The sequence below is a fragment of the Thalassophryne amazonica genome, chromosome 2 (assembly GCF_902500255.1).
Source record: "Thalassophryne amazonica chromosome 2, fThaAma1.1, whole genome shotgun sequence".
NCBI classification, from domain to species: Eukaryota; Metazoa; Chordata; class Actinopteri; order Batrachoidiformes; family Batrachoididae; genus Thalassophryne; species Thalassophryne amazonica.
Window position 1 is genome coordinate 33,970,680 of NC_047104.1, and position 22,957 is coordinate 33,993,636.

The 22,957-nt window shown below is 44.0% G+C and overlaps 1 protein-coding gene across 1 annotated transcript in view; it reads left to right on the plus strand.

Moving 5' to 3' along the window:
• The window catches only part of luzp2 (leucine zipper protein 2), a 712,019-nt gene that overhangs the window by 671,478 nt on the left and 17,584 nt on the right, over nucleotides 1-22,957 (plus strand). The window contains exons 10-11 of the mRNA XM_034184813.1: nucleotides 5,562-5,666; nucleotides 16,606-16,680. Of these exons, the coding sequence (XP_034040704.1) occupies nucleotides 5,562-5,666; nucleotides 16,606-16,680 (180 nt within the window). The remainder of the gene's footprint in view (nucleotides 1-5,561; nucleotides 5,667-16,605; nucleotides 16,681-22,957) is intronic.

The following is a 22,957-nucleotide window of genomic DNA, read 5'->3' on the forward strand; positions in this document are numbered from 1 at the left end:
ACTGTTTAAAAAAAATGTGTGGGGATGTTTCTGCATGGCTTGGACACAAGTATCAAGATATTTCACAATGCACATTTGACAGGTTGGCCTTTCCACTGTTGAATTTGAGTCTAAACGCCTATATGAGCCACAAATAGATCGGAAGCAGGAGCTCTCGTAGACGAACAGAGGCTGAATGTTCGCCAGCTGGCTGATGGAGTTGTAAGTTAGTATTTCACTGTGGGCAAATACGACAGTAAACCTGACCCTAAAAAATACCAGTGTTCCCTGTACAGTACAAGAAAGTCAAACAGAAGAAGATGCTGCCTTTCCTCTGGCTTTTAGAATCAACATTTATTTATTTATTTGCAGTCAATTTGGAGGATGCTGATCTTAGTAACAAAAATGCTGGTCTATCTGAAAGCTGTCAATCACTGATACACTCAGTAGTTTGGAAAAAAAAATGTAATAAATGAAAATTCAGGCTAAAGTTGGTGGCAGGATTTTAGTGTTTGAGCTTATGAATACTTGCCGATTTGGACTGAAGCAGAATCCAGACTCAAGGCTTCATCTAATATTTGACAGACATTATTCAGATGCTCCAGAAATTTGTGATGCCAGGATTTCAACAGTTAATTTACACAAGCAATTTAACAAATATGTCTATATAGATATCACCATGCATCTTTCAATTTATGTACACTGATTAAATTCATTTTTCAAATGCTGGCATCACAAATTTTCAAAGAGTCTGATTATTCTATTCCACGTCTTCTACATCTATTCATTTTGGACACTGGTTCATGAGTTTCATGAAAGATTGATGTTTCTGATGATGACATTTCATTTCTAAGCACGTCTCTTACTTGAGCTGAATTAGAGTTTCAGAGTTGCCATAGTAACACAAATAACTTTAACAAACCTTCATGGTTTAATGCTGTGGTAACTAGGGTATAAAATATGTCTGCAGTTAAGTCTGTCTTCAGACTCTTGATTGGCTGAGCATACCTGGCTGAGCTAATTAGCTGCGTTTGGAGCAGTATGAGATGTCAAATGTGCTGTGTTGAAGGTATCTGAAAAACCTGTGTTTCTTATAGTCACCATGTTGATATGCGATGTTTTCATTTAGGTTACCCAACCACTATGGAAAACTGCAGAGATGTGTCCTGAAACATGTCCGACAAATGAATGGATTCATATGATTTCACTCAAAATGGTACATTGGGCAGCATGGTGGCCTAGTGGGTAGGACTGTTGCCTCACAGCAAAGTCATGGGATAGATTCCCACCTGTGGCCTTTCTGTGTGGAGTTTGCATGTACTTTGTGGGTTTACTCCGGTTTCCTCCCACCTTTAAAGACATGCAGGTTAGGTGAACAGGAAAATTTTATAATTGTCCAGATCTCCCTTGTAAAAGAGATCTCGATCTCAATGGGACTAACCTGGGAGCATGTGTTGCCCCAAAACCTGGATGCACCTTTCAAAATTGATGGTGCCATCACAGATGTGTAAGTTGCCCATGACATGGGCACTAACACACCCCCGTACCATCAAATGAGCTGTCCATTGCAAATGACCTCGGGCCCAGAGAAGACAGCAGCATTTCTGGATGTTGTTGATGTATGCATGGTAGAGCTTTAACTTGCACTTGTAGATGTAGTGATGAACTGTGTTAACTGGCAATGGTTTTCTGAAGTGTTCCTGAGCCCACGCGGTAAGATCTTTTTCACAATGATGTCGGTTTTTAATGCACTGCCGCCTGATGGATTGAAGGTCACGGGCATTCAGAAACCAGCCCAGTCTAATGTATTTTTTGTTTGTTTGTTTGCTTTTTTTTTTGTTTTGTTTTTTTGTGCTCCCGTGACAAAATGAGTCAAATTTTCGTACAGGGCTTTTTTAACTCGCTATTACTAATCCTACCCACCACCACCACCACCCTAACCATAACCACCCCGACCTCCCCGCTTCACCTTTAATTTTGTGCAGCCATCACGGAATGAATTAGAATGAATTCATGCTGCCGTGACGAAAATGAGGCGCTTTTCGTCACAATATCACAAAGCAATAGATTAATGTATATTTTGTGCTGCTGAATCACGGCAAGTTGTGATTCAGCTAAACATGCGGAATTTGTTTTGCTGGCGGATGACAATTTGAAGGAGCTAATTGACCCTGCTAATTCTTCACACACACACTAAACAAATTTGCCACGCCGTAAGGTTTCTGGATGAGCTGCTAGGATGAAGTTGGAGCTGTGAGAAGAAAACCTGGACAAATTTCTGATGCGATTTTTCACTGGAGTGAGGAAAGCAGATGGAAGTCAGTGGACGGCATCACGGACTATTAAAGATGAATAGTACATTCCATCTTTCATCTCATGAAATATTCATATAGTCTTTATATAAAACAAATAATTCTTTCAGTGGAACGAATATTTAATTCTGTGAAAGCTGGAATTTCCCCTTTCACCTCATGAAATATTCATGCTATTGAACTATTAAACATTCATTATTTGTATACTATAAACACCGTTTGTTGTCCATTCGGCTGCTCCCGTTTTGTGTTCAGGGTCGCCACAGCGGATACAACCAGATCTGCATTGATATTTGGCACAAGTTTTATGCCGGATGCCCTTCCTGACGCAACTCCAGTGGTACCCGGAGAAACACACACAGCCGCTGGTGTTCCAAAGAGGTCTCCCATCCAAGTACTAACCAGGTCCCGCATTGCTTAGCTTCTGAGATCTGACGGGATCAGGCTTACACAGAGCAGATTGGCTGCTGTATACTATATCATTTGTTTTAAAATCAGGTCATGAAGCATGTACTGGTGCTGCTTATCATGTCATCCACTATGCTATGGGACCACTTTGGGTCCTTGATGGCAACCACCCAGGTATACAAGTGGTCTATCGTACCTCTCCAATGAAAGTATCTGGTGCACGCATGTGAAATGTGGGGATCACTTAGACATTTGCAGTTGCAGGAGTCTTCACCACCTGGGCCCCTTCATGCTGGATCATGTCCAGAGAAATGCCCCATATGGTCCTTATGTTCCCTCACAATGGAAGTGATATTCATTTTAGTCTCCCTAAGTCACTACTTGTTTGACAAAGGCATCCCAGTGGTACCCAAGCCTTCTCTGAAGAGACTGAGTATCAAAGTCATCACTTTAGGTCACTAGTTAGCATCCAAGGCTCATAACTACACAGGAAGCAACAGGATCCTAAAGACTGAACCTTGATTCTCCTCAAAGGTATCAGTATTTGTTCTTAGAATTGAGTTTAACACAACAGTATTTTCTATTCACCACTAGGACCCTGTGATTAGCAACAAGACTTAAACCACATGCAAACATTAGGTCTACTTAAGGTGTAATCACACTATGATGGATTGAGTAAATGTGTACCTGGATCCACTGTGGCAACCCTGAAGGCCCTGTCACACTTTGTGCGAATGAGCACAAATGAGGCTGAATCAAGGTGAATGGGGAAAAAAAGACAAACTTTGAAGAGCAATCGGGAGGAACTGAAGTTAGGCATTTCTTCCAGGGATGAAGCAGTGCCTGGAAGAGCGTGGGCTTCCCTGAGCGATCCCCCCTTCCCGACAATGATTGGGCCATGCCACACTTCATCCTGGGCAATGATGCCTTTGGCATCAGGACCTACCTGACAAAGCCGTATGGCCACAGGCATCTCCAGAGGGATGAGCACATCTATAACTACCGCGGAATGCGGTGGAGAATGCCTTTGGGATCCTGGCACAGAGATGACAAGCACTTCTCACCACACTGCAGCCAGGCCCCTCCATCATCCATGACACTGAGTGTTGTGTGTGCTTGCACAATTTCATGTGCCAGCGGTACCCTGCACTCTACATGGGCATGCTGAATGAGGAGCATGCAGACTGCAACATCACCCCAGGGGGCTGGCGACACCACACCCAGCTTGTCGACATCCAGCATGTGGCAGGTGTCTGTCGGGACATTAGTGACAGGAGGAGCCAGCGTGAGGTCCTCAAGGTGTACTTTAACAGCGTGACTGGTGCCTGGCAGGACTGAGTGGTGGATGCTCAACCCCCCACACCCCATAGCCACATGCCTGCAACACCATAAGCACCTTCACCACACAGATATGTAGAAGCAGCCACACACACTACTCCCCCAACCCTACCTGTTATAATGGCCACCACTTTTTTTTACCCTGTCTGCATATATAATGATGGTAAATGCCAAACTGGCAAAACCATTTACATACATATATACACATATATGCAATTTGTTCTTGCAAGACAGATAGCATGTAGTGTGTGAGTGAACATGGTGTGTGTGTGTGAGACCTTCACCTGCCCTTCCTGATCAGCCTGTAACATTTTATTTAAAGCTAACTGATAACTTCTATTAGGAAGGGCTGACCACCAAAACAACATGAAGACAGACAAGAATGAAAGACAAGTGGTGACAGTAATAACTGTGAAGTGATGAAAAATGTGAGACACCAATGAGGTGGAACCCCAACAATACACACAGGACAAACATTCATTCATTCATTCATCTTCTACCGCTTAGTCCAATTAAGGGTCACGGGGGGCTGGAGACTATCCCAGCAGCCATAGAGCATGAGGCAAGGTACACCCAGGACAGGATGCCAGTCTGTCGCAGGGCCACAAACAGACAAACAAACACAGACACACCCACACACACACCTACGGACAATTTAAAGAGTCCAAACCACCGAACCCGCATGTCTTTGGATGTGGGAAGAAACCGGAGCACCCGGAGGAAACCCACGCACACACGGGGAGAACATGCAAGCTCCACACAGAAAGGCTATGGGAATTGAACCCACGACCTTCTCGCTGTGAGGCAACAGTGCTAACCACTAATCCACCGTGCTGCCACAGGACAAACAGCTACACATAAACAAGCAGTAACAGCAATAGTCTGTTGTCTATTTAGTGAGTATCCATACCCTATTCTAGGACACCAGCATCTTGATCCCCTTGGGAACACCCAAAAACGAATTGTCGTGATGGCCACACACACCTATCCATCCATACAGAGACCCAGATCACAGCTAAATTCCTGATCACTAGTGTGATGGGGGTTTGAGTAGGGACATCAAAAACACAAAGAAGTTTGTTTGTGTTATCATGAACTGAATTTCATCAGGTGAATTTGGAATGAATCACATTGAACTTTTAAATTACACAATAACGTCCTACTTTAAATGTTTTGTCACTTTGTCTTAATTATTCATCCATTCATTCATTTATTTTCAATACCCACTTGTTCCAATTAAAAGGTCACGAGGAGGCTGGCCCCTACACCAGTGGTCAATAGGTCAGAGGCGGGGTTCACGATGGACAGGATGCCAGGCTGTTGCAGGACAGACACACAGACATAAACATTCACACTCTAACTCACACTTACTGTCAATTTAATCACCAGTTCACCTATCCTGCACGTGTGGCAGTTTTTAGGCACATTATCTCTACGTCACATTTTACACACTACAACTTCTCTAACATTTTTTCCACACACACACACCTTGAAATTTTGTTCTGTTCTCCCTGTTTTCAACAGGATATCGCCAAAGTTCAGAGAATTGTCACATCACCTAAATCAGCTGTGAACACTGGCGTAATGAGGAGAAAGAGCGATGGAGTCAAAGAGTGCCAAATGGAAAAGGTGAGGCTTTGGACTAATTAATGTTTGACAACTTCTGTAACCCGGACGCATGAGTCCATGAGGTTCAGCTGTTCCCCCGAATTCCCTCCTCACAAATCAAACAGTCACCTTTCCTCCCAGCACCTTCATTACAGTTTTTAATTGCAAAAGGTGATGCAAGATTACAAGTTCACATGTGAAACTTGTTGCAGTCTTGCATCATCTGTAGCATTTCCTTTGTTAAATTATGTGTGGTTTCTGCAGTATTCCTACAGAATTGAAAAAGTGCAAATTGATTTGGACAATTGCACATTTTAATGCACAGATAGATAGACAGACAGACAGACAGACAGGCATACCGATAGAGCTTGATTCATCCCCAAAGGGAAATTTCAGTTGTCATAGCAGCCAGGTACATCAGAAAAATAGAAATAAAAAGATAAAAATAAAACTAGCATTATAGCCAGGTACCTCAGAAATATAAAAGTAAAAATAAAAAGAGTACCTCAAAATAAAAACAAACAATACAAACAAGCAAAAACTGAGGTAGAAACATATGATCAACAACAGATAAACAGTAAATAGTATAGGCTGTTTAGTCTAGGTCATGAGCCACTGGTCTAGCAAAGACAGATACATTAAGGAGTCTGATGGCACTGGACAGCAACGATCTCCTGTACCATTCCCTTAGGCAGTGTGGTTGTGTGAGTCTGTTGCTGAAATGCTCTTAAGATTGTCTTACGGAGGGGGTGGGAGGCATCTCCCTTATTTGCCAGCAGTTTAGCCAGCATTCTGTCCTCAACCACATCCTCCAGGTTTGCAAACTTGGAGCCAACAACAGACACCGCCTTTTTGACCTGTTAATTCAGTCTGTTGGCCTCCTTTCTGTGATGCCTGCAAAAGCAAACCACACCAAAGTAGATGATGCTCACAATAACAGACTGATGAAACATCTGGAGCATCCTGTTACATACATTAAGGATCTGAGCCTCCTCAGGAAATAAGATGCCCTCTGTGTTCTTCTTCTTGGAGATGGCCTCTGTGTTTGTGAACCACTCCAGTTTATTGTCTTGGTAGATGCCCAGATACTTGATCAGTCCCACTGATGTAGACCAGGGAAGGCGGGGGCTTGTTCTTCCTTAAATCCACCACCATCTCCTTTGTCTTTGCCACATTCAGATACAGGTGATTCTACCCACACCACCTCACAAACTGGTCAACCAGGTCCTATACTTATCCTCCTGACCATTTCACACACACTCAGCTATGGCTGTGTTATCACAAAATTTCTGTAGATGGCATGACTCAGTGCAGTACTTAAAGTCTGCATTGTAGGTGGTGAAAAGGAAGGGAGATAGAACAGTTTCTTGGGGTCCCCCAATGTTACTGATGGTACGCTCAGACACACAGCTCTAAAGCCTCACAAACTGTGGTCTGTCCATCAGATAGTCAGTGATCCAAATGACCAGGGAAGGCATGATCTGGACACTTGGGGAGAGCAGCAGAGCTGTCAACTGATCACCATCTAGTGGTGAGTGGGATGAGAGGGTGGGGAAGGACTTTAGACAGACCTGGTAAGCCCAAATGGATAGTGTGGGTGAACTGGAAATGTTTGAAGGAGCCCACTGTCGAACAGATCTTCAACTCACACCTCCAACGGAGCTTTTCTAGTATCCCTGTGGAGGCTGGGGGCATTGAAGTACAGTGGCCAATGTTCAAAGCTTTCATTGCTGAAGCTGCAGTGGGGAGCTGTGACCTGAAGGTCTTTGGTGCCTCAAGGGGTGGTGGACACCAGGGGTCAGGGAAGCCGTCTGACTAGAGAAGGAGTCATTCCGTGACATGTTATCTCTGAGGACTCCGGAGGCAGCTGTAATGTACCGACAGGTCCGAAGGGCAGCAGGCTTCATTGTGGAAGAGGAAAAGCAGCGGGTGTGGAAGGAGTTCAGAGTAACCATGGAGAAGCACTTTCGGTCGGCCCTCAGAGAGAGGAAAATGGGGAATCATCAGAGCTGTCTACAGTAAGGATGGGACTCTGTTGACCTCAAGTGAGGATGTAATCCAGCATTGGAAGGAACACTTTGAGGAACTCCTGCATCAGACCGCCGTGCCATCTGTAGTAGAAGCAGAGCTGGAAGCTGATGGGGGATTATCATCAATTTCCCTGGTGGAAGTCACTGAGGTAGCCAAACAACTCTGCAGTGGCAAGACCCCGGGGGTTGATGAGATTTGTCCAGAAATGCTGAAGGCTCTGGGTGTGGAGAGATTGTCTTGGATGAAACATCTCTTCAAAATTGTGTTGAAGTCTGGGACAGTGCCTAAGGAGTGGCAAACTGGGGTGGTGGTGCCCATATTTAAAAAAGGAGACCAGAAGTGTGTGCCAATTTCATGGCCATCACCCTACTCAGCCTCCCTGGTAATGTCTACTCTGGAGTTCTGGAAAGAAGGTTTCGGCTGATAGTCGAAACTCTGATTGAAGAGAAACAATACAGGTTCTCTCCTGGTCATGGAACAACCGACCAGCTCTTCACTCTCACAAGGATCTTGGAGGGTGCCTGGGAGTATGCCCATCCAGTCTACATGTGTTTTGTAGACTTGGAGAAAGCGTATGATTGGGTACTGTGGGAGATACTGTGGGAGGTGCTGTGGAAGTATGGAGTGAGGGGGTCCTTTCTTCGGGAAGTCCAATCTCTGTACTCACAAAGCAAGAGCTGTGTTCCAGTGCTCGGCAGTAAGTCAGATTTGTTTCCAATGGGGATTGGCCTCTGCCAGAGCTGTACCTTGTCGCCAATCCTTTTTGTAATATTCATGGACGGGATATTGAGGCGTAGTCAGGGGAGGAGCATTTCCAGTTTGTTGGGCTCAGGGTCTCATCACTGCTTTTTGCAGATGGTGTGGTCCTGTTGGGTTCATTGGCCTGTGACCCCCAACACTCACTGGATCAGTTTGCAGTCGAGTGTAAAGTGGCTGGGATAAGGATCAGCACCTTTAAATCTGAGGCCATGGTTCTCACAAGGACACCGATGGTAGGGAATGTGGTCTTGCCCCGAGTGAAGGAGTTCAAGTACCTTGGGGTCTTGTTCACAAGTGAGGGGACAATGGAGCATGAGATTGGCCGCAGAATCGGCACAGCAAAAGCAGCATTGCATTCACTCTGCCATACTCTTGTGATGAAAAGAGAGCTGAGCCAAAAGGCAAAGCTTTCAATCTGCTGGTCAATCATTATTCCTCCTCTCACCTATGGTCATGAGGGTTGGGTCATGACCGAAAGAACTAGATCGCGGGTACAAATGGCCAAAATGGGCTTCCTTAGGAGGGTGGCTGGTGTCTCCTTTAGAGGTAGGGTGAGAAGCTCGGCCATCTGTGGGGAGCTTGGAGTAGAACCGCTGCCCCTTCGTGTTGAAAGGAGCCAGCTGAGGTGGTTTGGCACCTGATAAGGATGCCTTCTTGGCACCTCCTTAGGGAGGTGTTCCAGGCACGTCCATCTGGAAGGAGACCCAGAGGAAGACCCAGGATGAGGTGAAGAGATTATGTCTCCACACTGACCTGGAAACGCCTTGGGATCCCCCAGTCAGAAATGGTCAATGTGGACTGGGAAAGGGAAGTCTGGGGTCATCTGCTGGAGCTGTTGCCCGGATAAGCCATTGGAGATGAGTTTGAGCTTTAATGTTAATAATAATAATAATAATAATGAATCTCTTCCCAAAGTTTCCTCATTGTTGCACCTACAGTGGGGGAAATAAGTATTTGATCCCCTGTCAATTTTGCAGGTTTTCTCACGTACAATGAATGGAGAGGTCTGTATTTTTTTATCGTAGGTGCATTTCAACTGTGAGAAACAGAATCTAAAAAATAAAATCCAGAAAATCACAGTGTATGATTTTTAAAGAATTAATTTGCATTTTATTGCATGAAGTAAGTATTTGATCCCCTAGAAAAACAGACCTTAACAATTGGAACAGAAACCTTTGTCTGCCATTACAGAGGCCAGACATTTCCGGTAGTTCTTGACCAAGTTTTCACACACTGCAACAGGGATTTTGTTCCACTGCTCCATACAGATCTCCAGATCTTTCAGGTTTGGAGTTTCAGCTCCCTCCAAAGATTTTTTACTGAGCTCAGGTCTGGAGACTGGCTAGGCCACTCCAGGACCTTGAAATGCTTCTTACGGAGCCCCTCCTTAGTTGCCCTGGCTGTGTGTTTGGGGTCATTGTCATGCTGGAAGACCCATCCGACCCATCTTCAATGCTCTTACTGAGGGAAGGAGGTTGTTTGCCAAAATCTCGCAATGCATGACCCCATTCATCCTTCTTTCAATACGGTGCAGTCGTCCTGTCCCCTTTGCAGAAGAACACCCCAGAGTATGATGTTTCCACCCCCATGCTTCACGGTTGGGACGGTTTTCTTGGGGTTGTTCTCATCCTCTAAACACGGCAAGTGGAGTTGATTCCAAAAAGCTATTTTGGTCTCATCTGACCACATGACCTTCTCCCATGCTTCCTCTGGATCATCCAGATGGTCACTGGTGAACATCAAATCGGCCTGGACATGTGCTGTCTTGAGCAGGGGGACACTGCTGCCCTGCAGGATTTTAAATCATGACGGCATCATGTGTTACTAATGTAATCTTTGTGACTGTGGTCCCACCTCTCTTCAGGCCATTGACCAGGTCCTCCTGTGCGGTTCTGAGCTTTCTCAGAATCATCCTTACCCCACAAATTGACATCTTGCATGGAATCCTAGACCGAGGGAGATTGACAGTCATCTTGTGTTTCTTCCACTTTCTAATAAATAATCATAACAGTTGTTGTCTTCTCACCAAGCTGCTTGCCTGTTGTCCTGAAGTCCATCCCAGCCTTGTGCAGGTCTACAGTTTTGTCCTTGATGTCTTAGACAGCTCTTTGGTCTTGGCCATGGTGGATAGGTTGGAGTGTGATTGATTGAGTGTGTGGACAGGTGCCTTTTATACAGGTAACAAGTTCAAACAGGTGCAATTAATACCAGTAAAGAGTGCAGAATAGGAGGGCTTCTTAAAGAAAAAATAACAGGTCTGTGAGAGCCAGAATTCTTGCTGGTTGGTAGGGGATCAAATACTTATTTCATGCAATAAAATGCAAATTAATTATTTAAAAATCATACAATGTGATTTTCTGGATTTTTTATTTTTTTATTTATTTTTTTTTAGATTCTGTCTGTCACAGTTGAAGTGTCCCTATGATAAAAATTACAGACCTCTCCATTCTTTGTAGGTGGCAAAACCTGCAAAATTGACAGGGGATCAAATACTTATTTCCCCCACTGTAAATGCATGGACTCACTGATGCCTCAATTATGGAGTTTTCACTCACACTCACTCACTCATCATCAACTGCTTACTCCAATTAAGGGTCACGGGGGGCAGGAGCCTATCCCAGCAGCCACAGGGTGTGAGGTGGGGTATACCCTGGACAAGATGCCAGCCTGTAACAGGGCAATCATGGAGTTTTACTGGATCAAATTAATTTTTCACATTACTTCAGTTTCTTTAGGCACTTCTGGTATGAAAACATATCTGCACCAATTAAAGTGTAGTTTTCATCTTACAAGTTGCCTTAAATCATGATCAATTTCTGCTCTTTGTTTCTCATCCTGTGCTTCTCTGTAAACCAAACTGCAATTATCAGTGAGTCTGAACACAATCATCAATAAACATACCAATAAAATTCTCAATTATCACATCTTTTACACTGCATATATGATGCACTGCTCAAAACTAGCCATCAGTTTCTGCAGGCTTTTTATTTATTTATTTTTTATTCCACATATGCTAAATGATTTGTTTGGTGTTGGAACACCTCTGCAACAGATTTGTCTGTAATTTTGCTCTGATTTTGGTAAAAATGTGATGCAAATTATTGGTTGAACTAAGAGGATTAATCAATGAAACAGCTCTGACTGTGTTGAATGTTTGGTCTCCAAAGTAAAGGTCAAACAAGGCTGAAGTCGATTGGATTCTATAACATATGACATATGTTGCAGGGTGCAACTCCATTCTCATGTTCAACAAACCCATACACAGCCCTACCAGGACCGACCCTGGATGGAGATTTTCTATGCTTTCCATCCTATCCAGGAGTCTTGAGATAATCTTTGTCACCATCAAGGGATTGCCATGACCACAATTTTAGCAACTTTAAATTAAATTGAACCATGGCACCATTTTTTAAAATTTTACTTCTTAGAGTATAGCATTCAATCGTAGATAATCCAAACTATACATTTGGAGCATTTTGGGTATTTTTACATTGAACCCTGTCTAATGCTCCAATGTACCCAGCGTGACTGTAACTGCTTCCATGGGATGGCTGTCATGCATACATATTTACATCATATTATTACAGATATTTACATCATAAATTATAGGTGACCACTTTTGCCACACTTGGTGGTAGTGATACACCTATTTTGAGGGGCCTTGCCTTAAGGCCTAACAAGCTCCTTGGTGAAGTTAAGGAACTGATTTTCATGTAACATGGCATGATTACAAACATGGGGACTGCATGAGCAAAATAGTGGAAAATTTTGAGACTTTTCAATTATTTCATGTTGCACAGGTTCCCTGAAACATTTGTATGAGCCTTCGTTATATTTCAACAGCAGTTATTGTGATCTTTCCTTTACAGACATTTGAAGGACTTGGACCAAATTCAGGCAGCTCTTAAGGCCCTGTCACAGCTTGATAATTTAGCCTGCATATGCAGACTATTTTAAAAACTCTGGCACACACTGGCGTACGTCTGACAAATTAATACAGGTGTCACATGTTGACGATTAACCAGCGTCTGCCAACAGTCCCCTTTACACCCAGTGGTTCTTGTCGGTACTGCATCATGTGGTGTCGATCAGTAATTTCACTTTATTTTATTTTTTATTTTTATTTTTTATCTTGGTGGACCATTTTCATTGTGTACAGAATACTGATGAGTGGACTGGCTGTGGTAAACACAGCCATGAATGAATGGGGTGCTGTCTCTTTAAATGTTGAAAGCGCTGGCTGCTTCCTGATCAGCAGGTCTGATCAGATCTGATCAGGTCCGCTGATCAGATCTGATCAGGTCCGCTGATCAACCTGATCAGGTCATTACAGACCTGAATAATGAAAGGCTGTGATGATTTAAACTTTTAAGCACCAGTTGACCACGGTCAGGTATGATCTGAATGATGTGCTGTGTGATCTGTCGGTGTGGTGATCACCGACTGCCACGGTGCTTTAAATGTTTAAACAGCGCATTAATCAGGCGTGATCACCCTGATCACTCGATCAGGTCGTCTGATGATCACACCACAGCAACAGTGCTTTTAAAGTTTAAATCATCACAGTGCTTCTGTGTATTCAGAGCGCAGCACCGGCATGAGAAACACACCTGCAGCAGAAAAACCACCGAAAGACTTTCTTTAAAATGCTGCGTTTCCAGCCACAAATTAAAAATATTTTCAGAGATCATTTTCAAAAAGCAGGAGCTTTCTGTGGATTCATGTCCATCTGTGATGGTGAATTGGACTGAAATAAACAGGTCAGATTTACTCCGCGTGTGAATGAAACAGTCGTTCTGTATACGGACCACAGGTTTCAGCCAATCAGTGACCAGCATTAATGGATGGATTTAGACTTATGAGTAAATTACAAGAAACATGTGCCAACACATAACTTACCTACAACTTATGTCCAACATGTGCGGGACGTATGAGTCACTCGTTGGCACTTGTTGAAAATTTTCAGCATGCCCAAAATTTTTAAGGAGGTCAGCTTGCTCTTAACTTATAAAAACGTACCCTTAACTTATTGGACTTATGCCAGCATTTTTTAATATGGTTTGCATACGCTGGCTAAATTGTCAAGGTGTGACAGGGCCTTTATCAGTAAATCTAAACCATCACATGAACAAATAAATAAATAAATGACAATCTGAAGAATGTGGAGTAAGAGAGTCCATGAGGTGTTTTGACAGGTGGCTGTTGCACATATTTAATGGATCATTGGAGATGATCTTACAAAGAAGCGCCACCCAGAAAGGAAATTACCTCCTGTGGAAATCATGTCACAGAGATCACTGCTGAATGAAACCCTCTCAAAAACAATGTTCACTGAAGTCTGATAATCGATTATGTAGGTTTGGCAGGACTGTATAACTCATGCAGCCTGAGAAACATTGTGATCCAGATAAGAGGAGACATATGTGAAACTGAGATATTGTGTTTGCTTATGAACAACGCCGCATCCTCTGCCTGCAGGCTGAGAGGAAATTAGAAAAGACAGGTTTTATGAGCATGTGGTCTCGCCTTCAGTTTGGAAATTAGATGTGAAAGGTTTGCTGCAATTTAAAGTATGATTTGCTTTTCACAGAAAGGCTTACACTTTGCTGTTTGAAATATATATTTTGTCTAAAATGCATCAGTCCTGACTTTTCCTGTACTATTTGAAGACACTGTTCATCTGAAAACACGTGATGCAATGCAGCCAACCATTTGCAGCTATTACGTGTGGCTTCAATGAATTTAAAATTTCACAAACACTGCACAAAGGACTCTACATAAACCTTGCAGTGTTTACATAGAGTCCCTGCAGTTAGTCAGTCAAGTCAGTGCAGATCTGGGTTTGATCTGTACTGACTGACTACCATTGGCACAATTCAGGCTGCATACATAAAGCATATGAACATGACAACTGGTGAAAGTTTTATGTCAATAGCACCTTTACAAATATATTTACTGAGAAAATGGTGACATGTTCAGTACTTATTTTACCCGCTGTGTCTTCTACTTGCTCTCTCGACTGCTCCCGTTAGGGGTTGCTACAAGCATTTCCATCTCACCCTGTCCTCTGCATCACCTGCATGTCCTCCCTCAGCACATCCATAAACTTCCTCTGTGGCCTCCCTCGTCTCCTCCTGCCTGGTGAATGCATCCTCAGCATTCTCCTCCCCATATACCCTTTATCCTCTCTCTACACATGTCCAAACCATCTCAATGTCGCCTCTTTGACTATGTCTCTGAACCATCCTTCAATTTGTTATCCCTCAGAAATGGTAATTCCTAATCCTGTCCACCGCAAAATAAATTGCAGCATCTTCAGCTCTGCCACCTTCAGCTCCACTTCCTGTCATTTTTGTTCATTCCGCCATGTCTAAGTTGTACAATATAGCTGGTCTCACTGCCTTCTTGTAAACTTTCCTTTTCACTCTTGCAGATATACTTTGATCACAAATCACTTTTGCCACCTATTTCCACTTATTCCACTCTGTCTGCACTCTCTTCTTCACCTCTCTACCACACTCTCCATTACTTTGGACAGTTGACCTCAAGTATTTAAGCTCATCTACTTTCACAACTTCTACTCCTCGTAACTGCACTCCCAGACAGCAATTGGATCCGGGCCGGATGTAGTCCAACATCCGGTACCAATCCTGAAAACAGATCCGGTCCAGACAATTTTTGCACCCTAGCCCAGATCCAGCACGGCTCCACTTTACAGTTCTGGAACAGATCCGGAACCAGATTTGAACCTGATCCGCAAAAGACCAACCATTTACAGCCCATATCTGGCATGGATCTGGGACAGATGTGGTCTGCATCACGGCACCATGGCAGGAAAATGGGGTTAGCATAATGATAAGCAATTTTATCTGCACTCGGCAGAACTATCCATTAGTGGTTATAACCTCAGGACTGTGAAAACTCTGCGTGGATTTCATCATGGCCCCCCATGATGAACTCCATGCATCCCGCCAATTGGCAGACACTGATCCACAGACACTGATCTGTGTGGTACAGATACAAATCAGTTTCCTCCGATCCACGGAACTTACACCCATAAAACTTGCTTGTCATAAATAAATTAAAAAAACGCTTTGCGATAAGCAATTAAAAAACCTCATTGACGATCACGATTACAGAGTACACACTAACACCCCCCACCCCACCCCCCCCATGATGAAATCCGCGCATCCCGCGGATTCGAGGAGTTTTCACAGCCCTGAGTTTATAACGCTAATGGATAGTTTCTGTCGAGTGCAGATAAAATTGCTTATGCTAACACCATGTTTCTGCCACAGTGCTGTGTTGCGGACCACATCTGTCCCAGATCCGTGCCAGATATGGGCTGTAAATGGTTGGTCTTTTGCGGATGTGGTTGAGCTCTGGTCCGGATCTATTCCAGAACTCTAAAGTGGAGCTGTGCCGGATCTGGGCCAGGGTGCAAAAGTTGTCTGGACCGGATCTGTTTTCAGGATTGGTACCGGATGTTGGACTACATCCGGCCCGGATCCATTTGCTGTCTGTGCTATTCCACCGGGCTGCCACTCATTCACATACATATTCTCGGTCTTATTTATTTCATTCCCCTTCTTTCCAGAGTATATCTAAACCTCTCCAACCTATGCTCTACTCACATTCTACTGTCACTACAGATCACAATGTCATCTGCAAACATCATAGTCCATGGCGACTCCTGGGTGATCTCTGTTTGCCTTTCCATCACCATTGTGAACAAGAAAGGACTCAGAGCCATTCCACCATTTTTTATGTTCTAGCAATGACCAGTATAGGTGTGAGAAATGGACAATAACCAGTGACCTCAGGTGAGAACTGGATGTCATTGGTACTAGTTCTCATGAAAAGATCCTTGTGTACTTTTGTGTCAATGAAAAATTACATGGGTGGACACAGATGGGGTGTACCACTTCTGTAGTAATGACCACATCAACTGGAGACACTGACAAGAATGCAAGAATGTAAATTAGGCCAGACTGCAGTTGAAGACTGCAGTTGAAGTATTAATGCGCTTCAAACTGTGTCAACACTGTGAAAATCTGAAGGATGTTAATATGGATGTTTTATATCTTGTGTTGTGTTTGCATTAAACACACCTGGCACAGCTTGACATAATGGGTTCTGCATTCTGATATGTTTCTTTCTCCTCTTTCAGACCGGTGGTGACTGCTACCAGAATCAGACAGAGGAATCTGCTTCAGGAAGCAAAAAGCTGGTCGAGCTACACCAGGTGAGCTTCACGTGATTGTTGTTAATTTTTTAGATTTTTTTTTTAACTGTAGTGGATGCAGCAGTTAGATTTCCTTGTTCTTTCTCCAGTGAACCATAACCCCACAATGATTCTCTTGATCTACTACTCTAATTAGCACTGACTAATTACAGTAATTTGGAATCTACATTATGGGAAAGCTGCACCCCCATGCCCTGAAAGAAAGAAAAAAAAACTTTTTGTGCCATTAACAATCAGAACTGCCTTGTGACCGATCCAAAATGTTGATGGGTAAGGGGTGGATAGATGGCATTGGTGAAGTAAGAGATTGTGCACAATACCAAATACTTCCCCAGTTTTTGTGCAGCACACCTAAACAGAAAGCAACCATTTGGCTTGAATATAATATTCTTTGTGCCATTGTAACCTCAAGTGAGTGATGTTCAATGACCTGACAGACGTGTGCCTTACTGTTTCACTCATCACATTACAGAATTGAGTCACACCTGTTTGGAGGTGGCAGATGGCACAGCAAAGCAATGCATCTCATTTCAATGCCTTGCAGTTCTACTCAGCAAAGGTTTTGCATTCCAAGTGGCAGCAATCCATTTTTAGACATGGATAAATTGCACAAGAATGTGAGAATATTTCAGACAGATCTCAATAAATGGACTTCACTGCTTTCTTTGCTACAACAAGCATATTTTATGGATGTGTGACAGTTCCTTTGTTTTAATACATTACAACAGTTGACTAGATTCAAAGCATTTTGAAGAAACAGTATTCTTTTTTATATGAGACAGTGAATTTTTTGTGTTGTTAGACTATAAATATCAATTAATTTCACCACAATCCATATGTGCATATCATCTAAAAAGACGCAAGTCCTATATAGACTGTGACGTTCATTATGGCAGGTTTTAATCCCTGTTTTCCATAGTGTGAATTGGGTGAGCGTCTTCAACGTGCCCTGGTCAGGGTCAGTCTTAAAATGGTTACTTCCCAACTAAAAGCCAGTACCCAATTACAGCTGGGTGGACTGAGACAATGCAGATGAAGTGTATTGTCCAAAGACACAGACACAGGCAGAGTGACTGGGAATTGCACCCAGGTCAACATATTGGCAACCCAAATCTTCACCCACCTTAGCTACTGCACACATGAACTCTGCCTTGTGAATTTGCTCTGATTTTCAGTCACCAACTGTGGGATAATGGTAGCAAAGTGTCAACAAGGTGGAGGTGCATGTTGTATTGACGTTGGTTTCTTTTACTTCTTTTGTTCTATTTGTCATATGGGTGTGAATGGCTCCAAAAACAGCTCACTTTAGCTTTGAATCAATTATAAGATGATGGACAATGGTACAAATGCATTATTTGTCATTGGTGGACTCAGAGAGAGGCAAAAACAAAACAACAACAAAAAAAACTGCTCTATTGGCTGCCCTTCAATGGGAAATAAAGGATTGAGTGCATTGTTTTTTTATATAAGAGATAAAGTTTTTTTTTTTTGTAGATTTTTTTTTTTCAAGATGGCCCTATCGATGCAGCTGCTTGTTACTTCAGCTCTACCCCCTCTTTTCCTACTTTGGCTATTTTTAATACTTTTTAATAGTGCTTTATTGTTTTTATTTGCAGCGGGTGGTACCCTGTGCAAGTGTGCACATGGGAAACCCACTTTTGTAACGCTTGTGATTAGTTTTCTGCTTCTTTCGGCACTTTGTGAGGCAGCGCAGGGAAATCCCTTTGTCCCCGTCTCCGGACGTCCCATTGTTTACAGCCGGGATCAGCTGCTTGGACTAACCCCCAATCTCAATTCTCTTTTGTACCCCTTCCCCTTGGCCCTACCCCTACGCCTACCCCTTTAAAACAAGGGGTAAGGTGAAGGGTTATGCCTCTAGCCCTATGAACTGAGACACCCCTCCGCCTTAGGAGAAAAAAAAAAAGCTGCCCGTGTCAAACTGTCTCCGTTTGTTAACATGGCAACCGAAATGTATCTTTTTGCAGTAGCCTGTTTGCTCTTTTTATTTTCTCGCCTTTCTGCGGAAATTCAAAGAAATAGAAGAAGTCGCAGATTTCTTCGATGCATCGCAATCATGTCATGTTAAGTAATTTAATTGATTTGTAATTTATATAATAATAATTAATAGTATTATAATTAATTAGTAATTGATTAATGTTAATAATACTAATAATAATCAATCAATAATAGTAATAATTAATATTGTTTCATTTATCATTAATTGATTGATTAGTAATTAATTCATTAGTAATTAAAATCAATAAACACTTGAAATATATCAGTCTGTGTGCAATGAATGTATACATTATACAAGTTTCACTTTTTGAATGGAATTACTGAAATAACTCAACTTTTTCATCATATTCTAATTATATGACCAGCACCTGTATGTATGTTATGGGCTGCATCTAGTTCTGTTAAACTTATATTTCTTTTTCAAATTCTCCAATTTTTTGCATCCAGCCCTATTTCCTTTAGAAATTTCTTTGACAAATAATAGCAGTCTATTAGGATGTCAGGTTATGTGTTACACATATACGTGTGTGTATATATTTTCCAACTTATTCTCATTGATGAAACTTCTTCTCATTTTCTGCCTGAAAGCTTATTAGGAGACGAGTGTGGTCAGGGCTCCCTGTTTGTTTACAAAATACACACGTTACAGACCTTGAAATCCAACAGCAGGGATTGATATCCAAAGACTTATGAACATACAAATTAACGTGCTTATCCTTTATCATGATTTTCTCCATTGTGAGATATAAGTGTCTTATCGTAGCGTTCATGTGTATATGCATTATAACACCTCAGCGCATGAGCAAAGTTACAATATTCTTCAGAACGACAATATACGCAACATGCATCCAGCAGCATACACGTTGCTGTCATAGACAACTGCCTGTAAAGTTTTTTTGGCAAGTTATAACTTTCTAAACAGCCTAATTTGTAATGAAAGCCGTTTCATTTGTGCGGCTCTTTCAGCGCCATGTTTGTTTTTTCCGAGACGGCGGTAAGCTCCTCCTACCCCTCTAAATGGAGTGTGTATCCAGATTCACTCCAAACGGAGTGGTTTGTAGCCCTTCGCCTTCCCCTCCGCCTTGCTCCAAAAAGAGAATTGAGACACCCCTCTTCTCTCGTGCCCGCACAAAATGGAGGGGAAGGGGTAAGGGGAATGGCCGAGGGGTAGAATTAAGATTGAGCATAAGAGACTCTATGTACAGTGGGCCGGGTCCCCACTATGCTGAGCACCTGGACATACCTGCAGACATATGAAGGAGACAGAGAGGCTGCAGGGGTGGCTGGACGAAGTGGAGAAGGACTTATATTCCATCTGTGGTCATGGGGAATGTTAGGTCTCTCCACAACAAGACCAAGGAGCTAGCAGCGCTAACCCATTTCCAGAGGATGTATAAAGGCTGCAGTCTCATGTGCTTCACGGAGACGTGGTTGGATGAACATGTACCTCTCAGAATCTCCAGCAGCCAGCCCTCCAGTCCTTCTGACCCCCCACCTTCTTCCCCCTGGTCACCTCCACTGCACCCCGGACTTTGCCCCTCCTCTCCCCGGACTGTATTCAGCACCAGCCCACTTCAGCTCACACCTCAGCTCCCCCTCCCTCCCCCCTCATTGTAACTTCAACTGAGGTGAGAGGCCAGTTCCTCCGGCTAAAGCAGAGGAAAGCAGCAGGACCTGATGGGATCTCCCTGAGGCTGCTGAGGACCTGTGCAGATGAGCTCTGTGAGGTCCTCAGCCACATCTTCAACAAGAGCCTCAGCCTGGGGGTGGTCTCCACCCTGTGGAAGACCACCTGTGTGGTCCCGCTTCCCAAAACACTGCACACCAAGGAACCAGAGCACTACAGACCAGTTGCCCTGACCTCCCACCTCATGAAAACCATGGAGCGGCTCGTCCTGTCTCACCTCCACACCGTGGTGAGCGACATCTTGGACCCACTGCAGTTCGCCTACAAGCCCAACATCGGGGTAGATGATGCTGTCATCTACCTGCTACAGTGAGTGCTCACCCACCTGGAGACCGGTGGGAGCACTGTGAGAGTCATGTTATTTGATTTCTCCAGCGCTTTCAACGCCATCAGACCGGTGCTGCTGCGGGGGAAGCTGGAGGATGCAGGTGTGGATGGAGATCTTGCCGCCTGGACCATCGACTACCTCACTGACCACTGCACGGCTGTCAGTCTGAGGTGGTAAGGTGCAGCACCGGGGCCCCCAGGGCACCGTCCTCTCAGCTTTCCTCTTCACCCTTTACACCTCAGACTTCACCTACAATATGGACAGCTGCCATCTCCAGAAGTTCTCTGACGACTTCGCCATTGTGAGTCGTGTGTCTGAGGGGAACAAGCTGGAGTACCGGTCGGTCATCACAGACTTTGTGGACTGGTGTGAGTGCAACCACTTGTGTCTCAACACCAGTAAGATGAAGGAGATGGTGATTGACTTCAGGAGGAAACCACCACCTCACCCACCGGTGAACATCCAGGGGGAGGACATAGAGATTGTGGACAGTTTCAAATACCTGGGTGTTCACCTCAACAACAAACTGAACTGGACTCACAACACTGACACCCTGTACAAGAAAGGCCAGAGTCACCTCCACCTCCTGAGGAGACTGAGATCCTTTGGAGTGAGCAGGCCTCTGCTTAAGACCTTCTATGACTCTGTTGTAGCCTCTGCTCTCCTCTATGCTGTCGTCTGTTGGGCCCCGGGCAGCACAGAGTGGGAGAGAAAGAGACTGAATAAGCTGGTCAGGAAGTCCAGCTCTGTCCTGGGCTGTCCTCTGGACTCTCTGGAGGAGGTGGCTGAGAGGAATGTGTTAGCCAAGTTCAAATCCATCATGGACAACTCCTCTCACCCTCTGCACCGGACTGTATTGTAGCTGAGCAGCTCCTTCAGTGACAGACTGAGGCACCCTCAGTGCCAGAAGGAATGATACCGCAGGTTGTTCCTCCCTGCTGTGATTTGTGGACATGCAATAATATGTCCACAAATCACGTGCAATATTAATATGTCCACATATTTTTCTAGATGATGCTGGGATGATCACAGACAGACAGTAGCTAATGTGATCTGCTCAAAGCCACCTCCAAAGCCACAGCCAAAGCCAAACTTCATGTTGGGAAAGTGTAAGTACACGGACCCACAACAGGGGGCGCAAATGAACGGACAATGGAATAGGTCAAATAACAACACTTTACTGTTGCGAACGTGCACAACAAACACAACAGATTACACAATAGATCAGAGGTCAAATTACAAGGTGTCGTGTGGGCAGGCTCGAAGATAGGAGACGCCTGTCCAAAGCAGAACCGGAACCACACGATTTCCTCTGCCACCAGACCCCGGGAATACTGGAGCCGCCAAGTCCCGAACTCCCAGGTGGCCACTGCCTCCGCGTGTCGGACCTGGTACTGCTGGCGAGGAACAAAAACACAATTAAACGTGGGTGCGTCTGCACCCAGCAATCTACACGGCAGGGAAGCTACCTCCACCTCTCGTTGGAGAAAAAGTCTGTTATCACTCACAAAAATCACAAAAAGGGCTTTCTATCAAGCAGTCAGGCTGAGGATATTACCTTTCAGGTAGAACGATATCTCGGCAAAGAGGTGGAGATGACGTCTTGCTGATATACCGATGCAGATCAGATGAGTGGTGACAGCTGTCACAGGTGATGAGTGTCAGCTGTCACCCCGGCTGCTCCTGTGAGGCGGCAGCGCCCTCTGGTGCCTGGAGCCCGCACTCCAGGCAGGGTGCCCTCTGGTGGTGGTGGGCCAGCAGTACCTCCTCTTCAGCGGCCCACACAACACTTCACACAATTTGACGAACTAACATGACCTTAAAAAGGTACTGATTCCTTAAACACAAAGTGCAAAAAGTAAAATAAAATAAAAACCCCTGTCAAACATGACTCCATGATTATAATTTATCATAACAAGTTAGCTTATTAAAAAAAAGTAATTAACCCTTAGAGAATGCAACATAGGGAAGCACGAAGGATTAGTGGTTAGCACTGTTGCCTTACAGCAAGAAGGTCATGAGTTCAATTCCCACCTGTGGCCTTTCTGTGTGGAGTTTGCATGTGCTTCCCGTTTGTGTGAGTTCCCTCAAGGGGACTCTGGCTTCTTCCACATCCAAAGATATGCAGGTTGGGTGAATTGGAAGCTTTAAATTGTCCGTAGGTGTATGTGCTGGTGTGAATGTGTTTGTCTGTCTGTATGTGGCCCTGTGACAAACTGGCATCCTGTCCAGGGTGTACCCTGCCT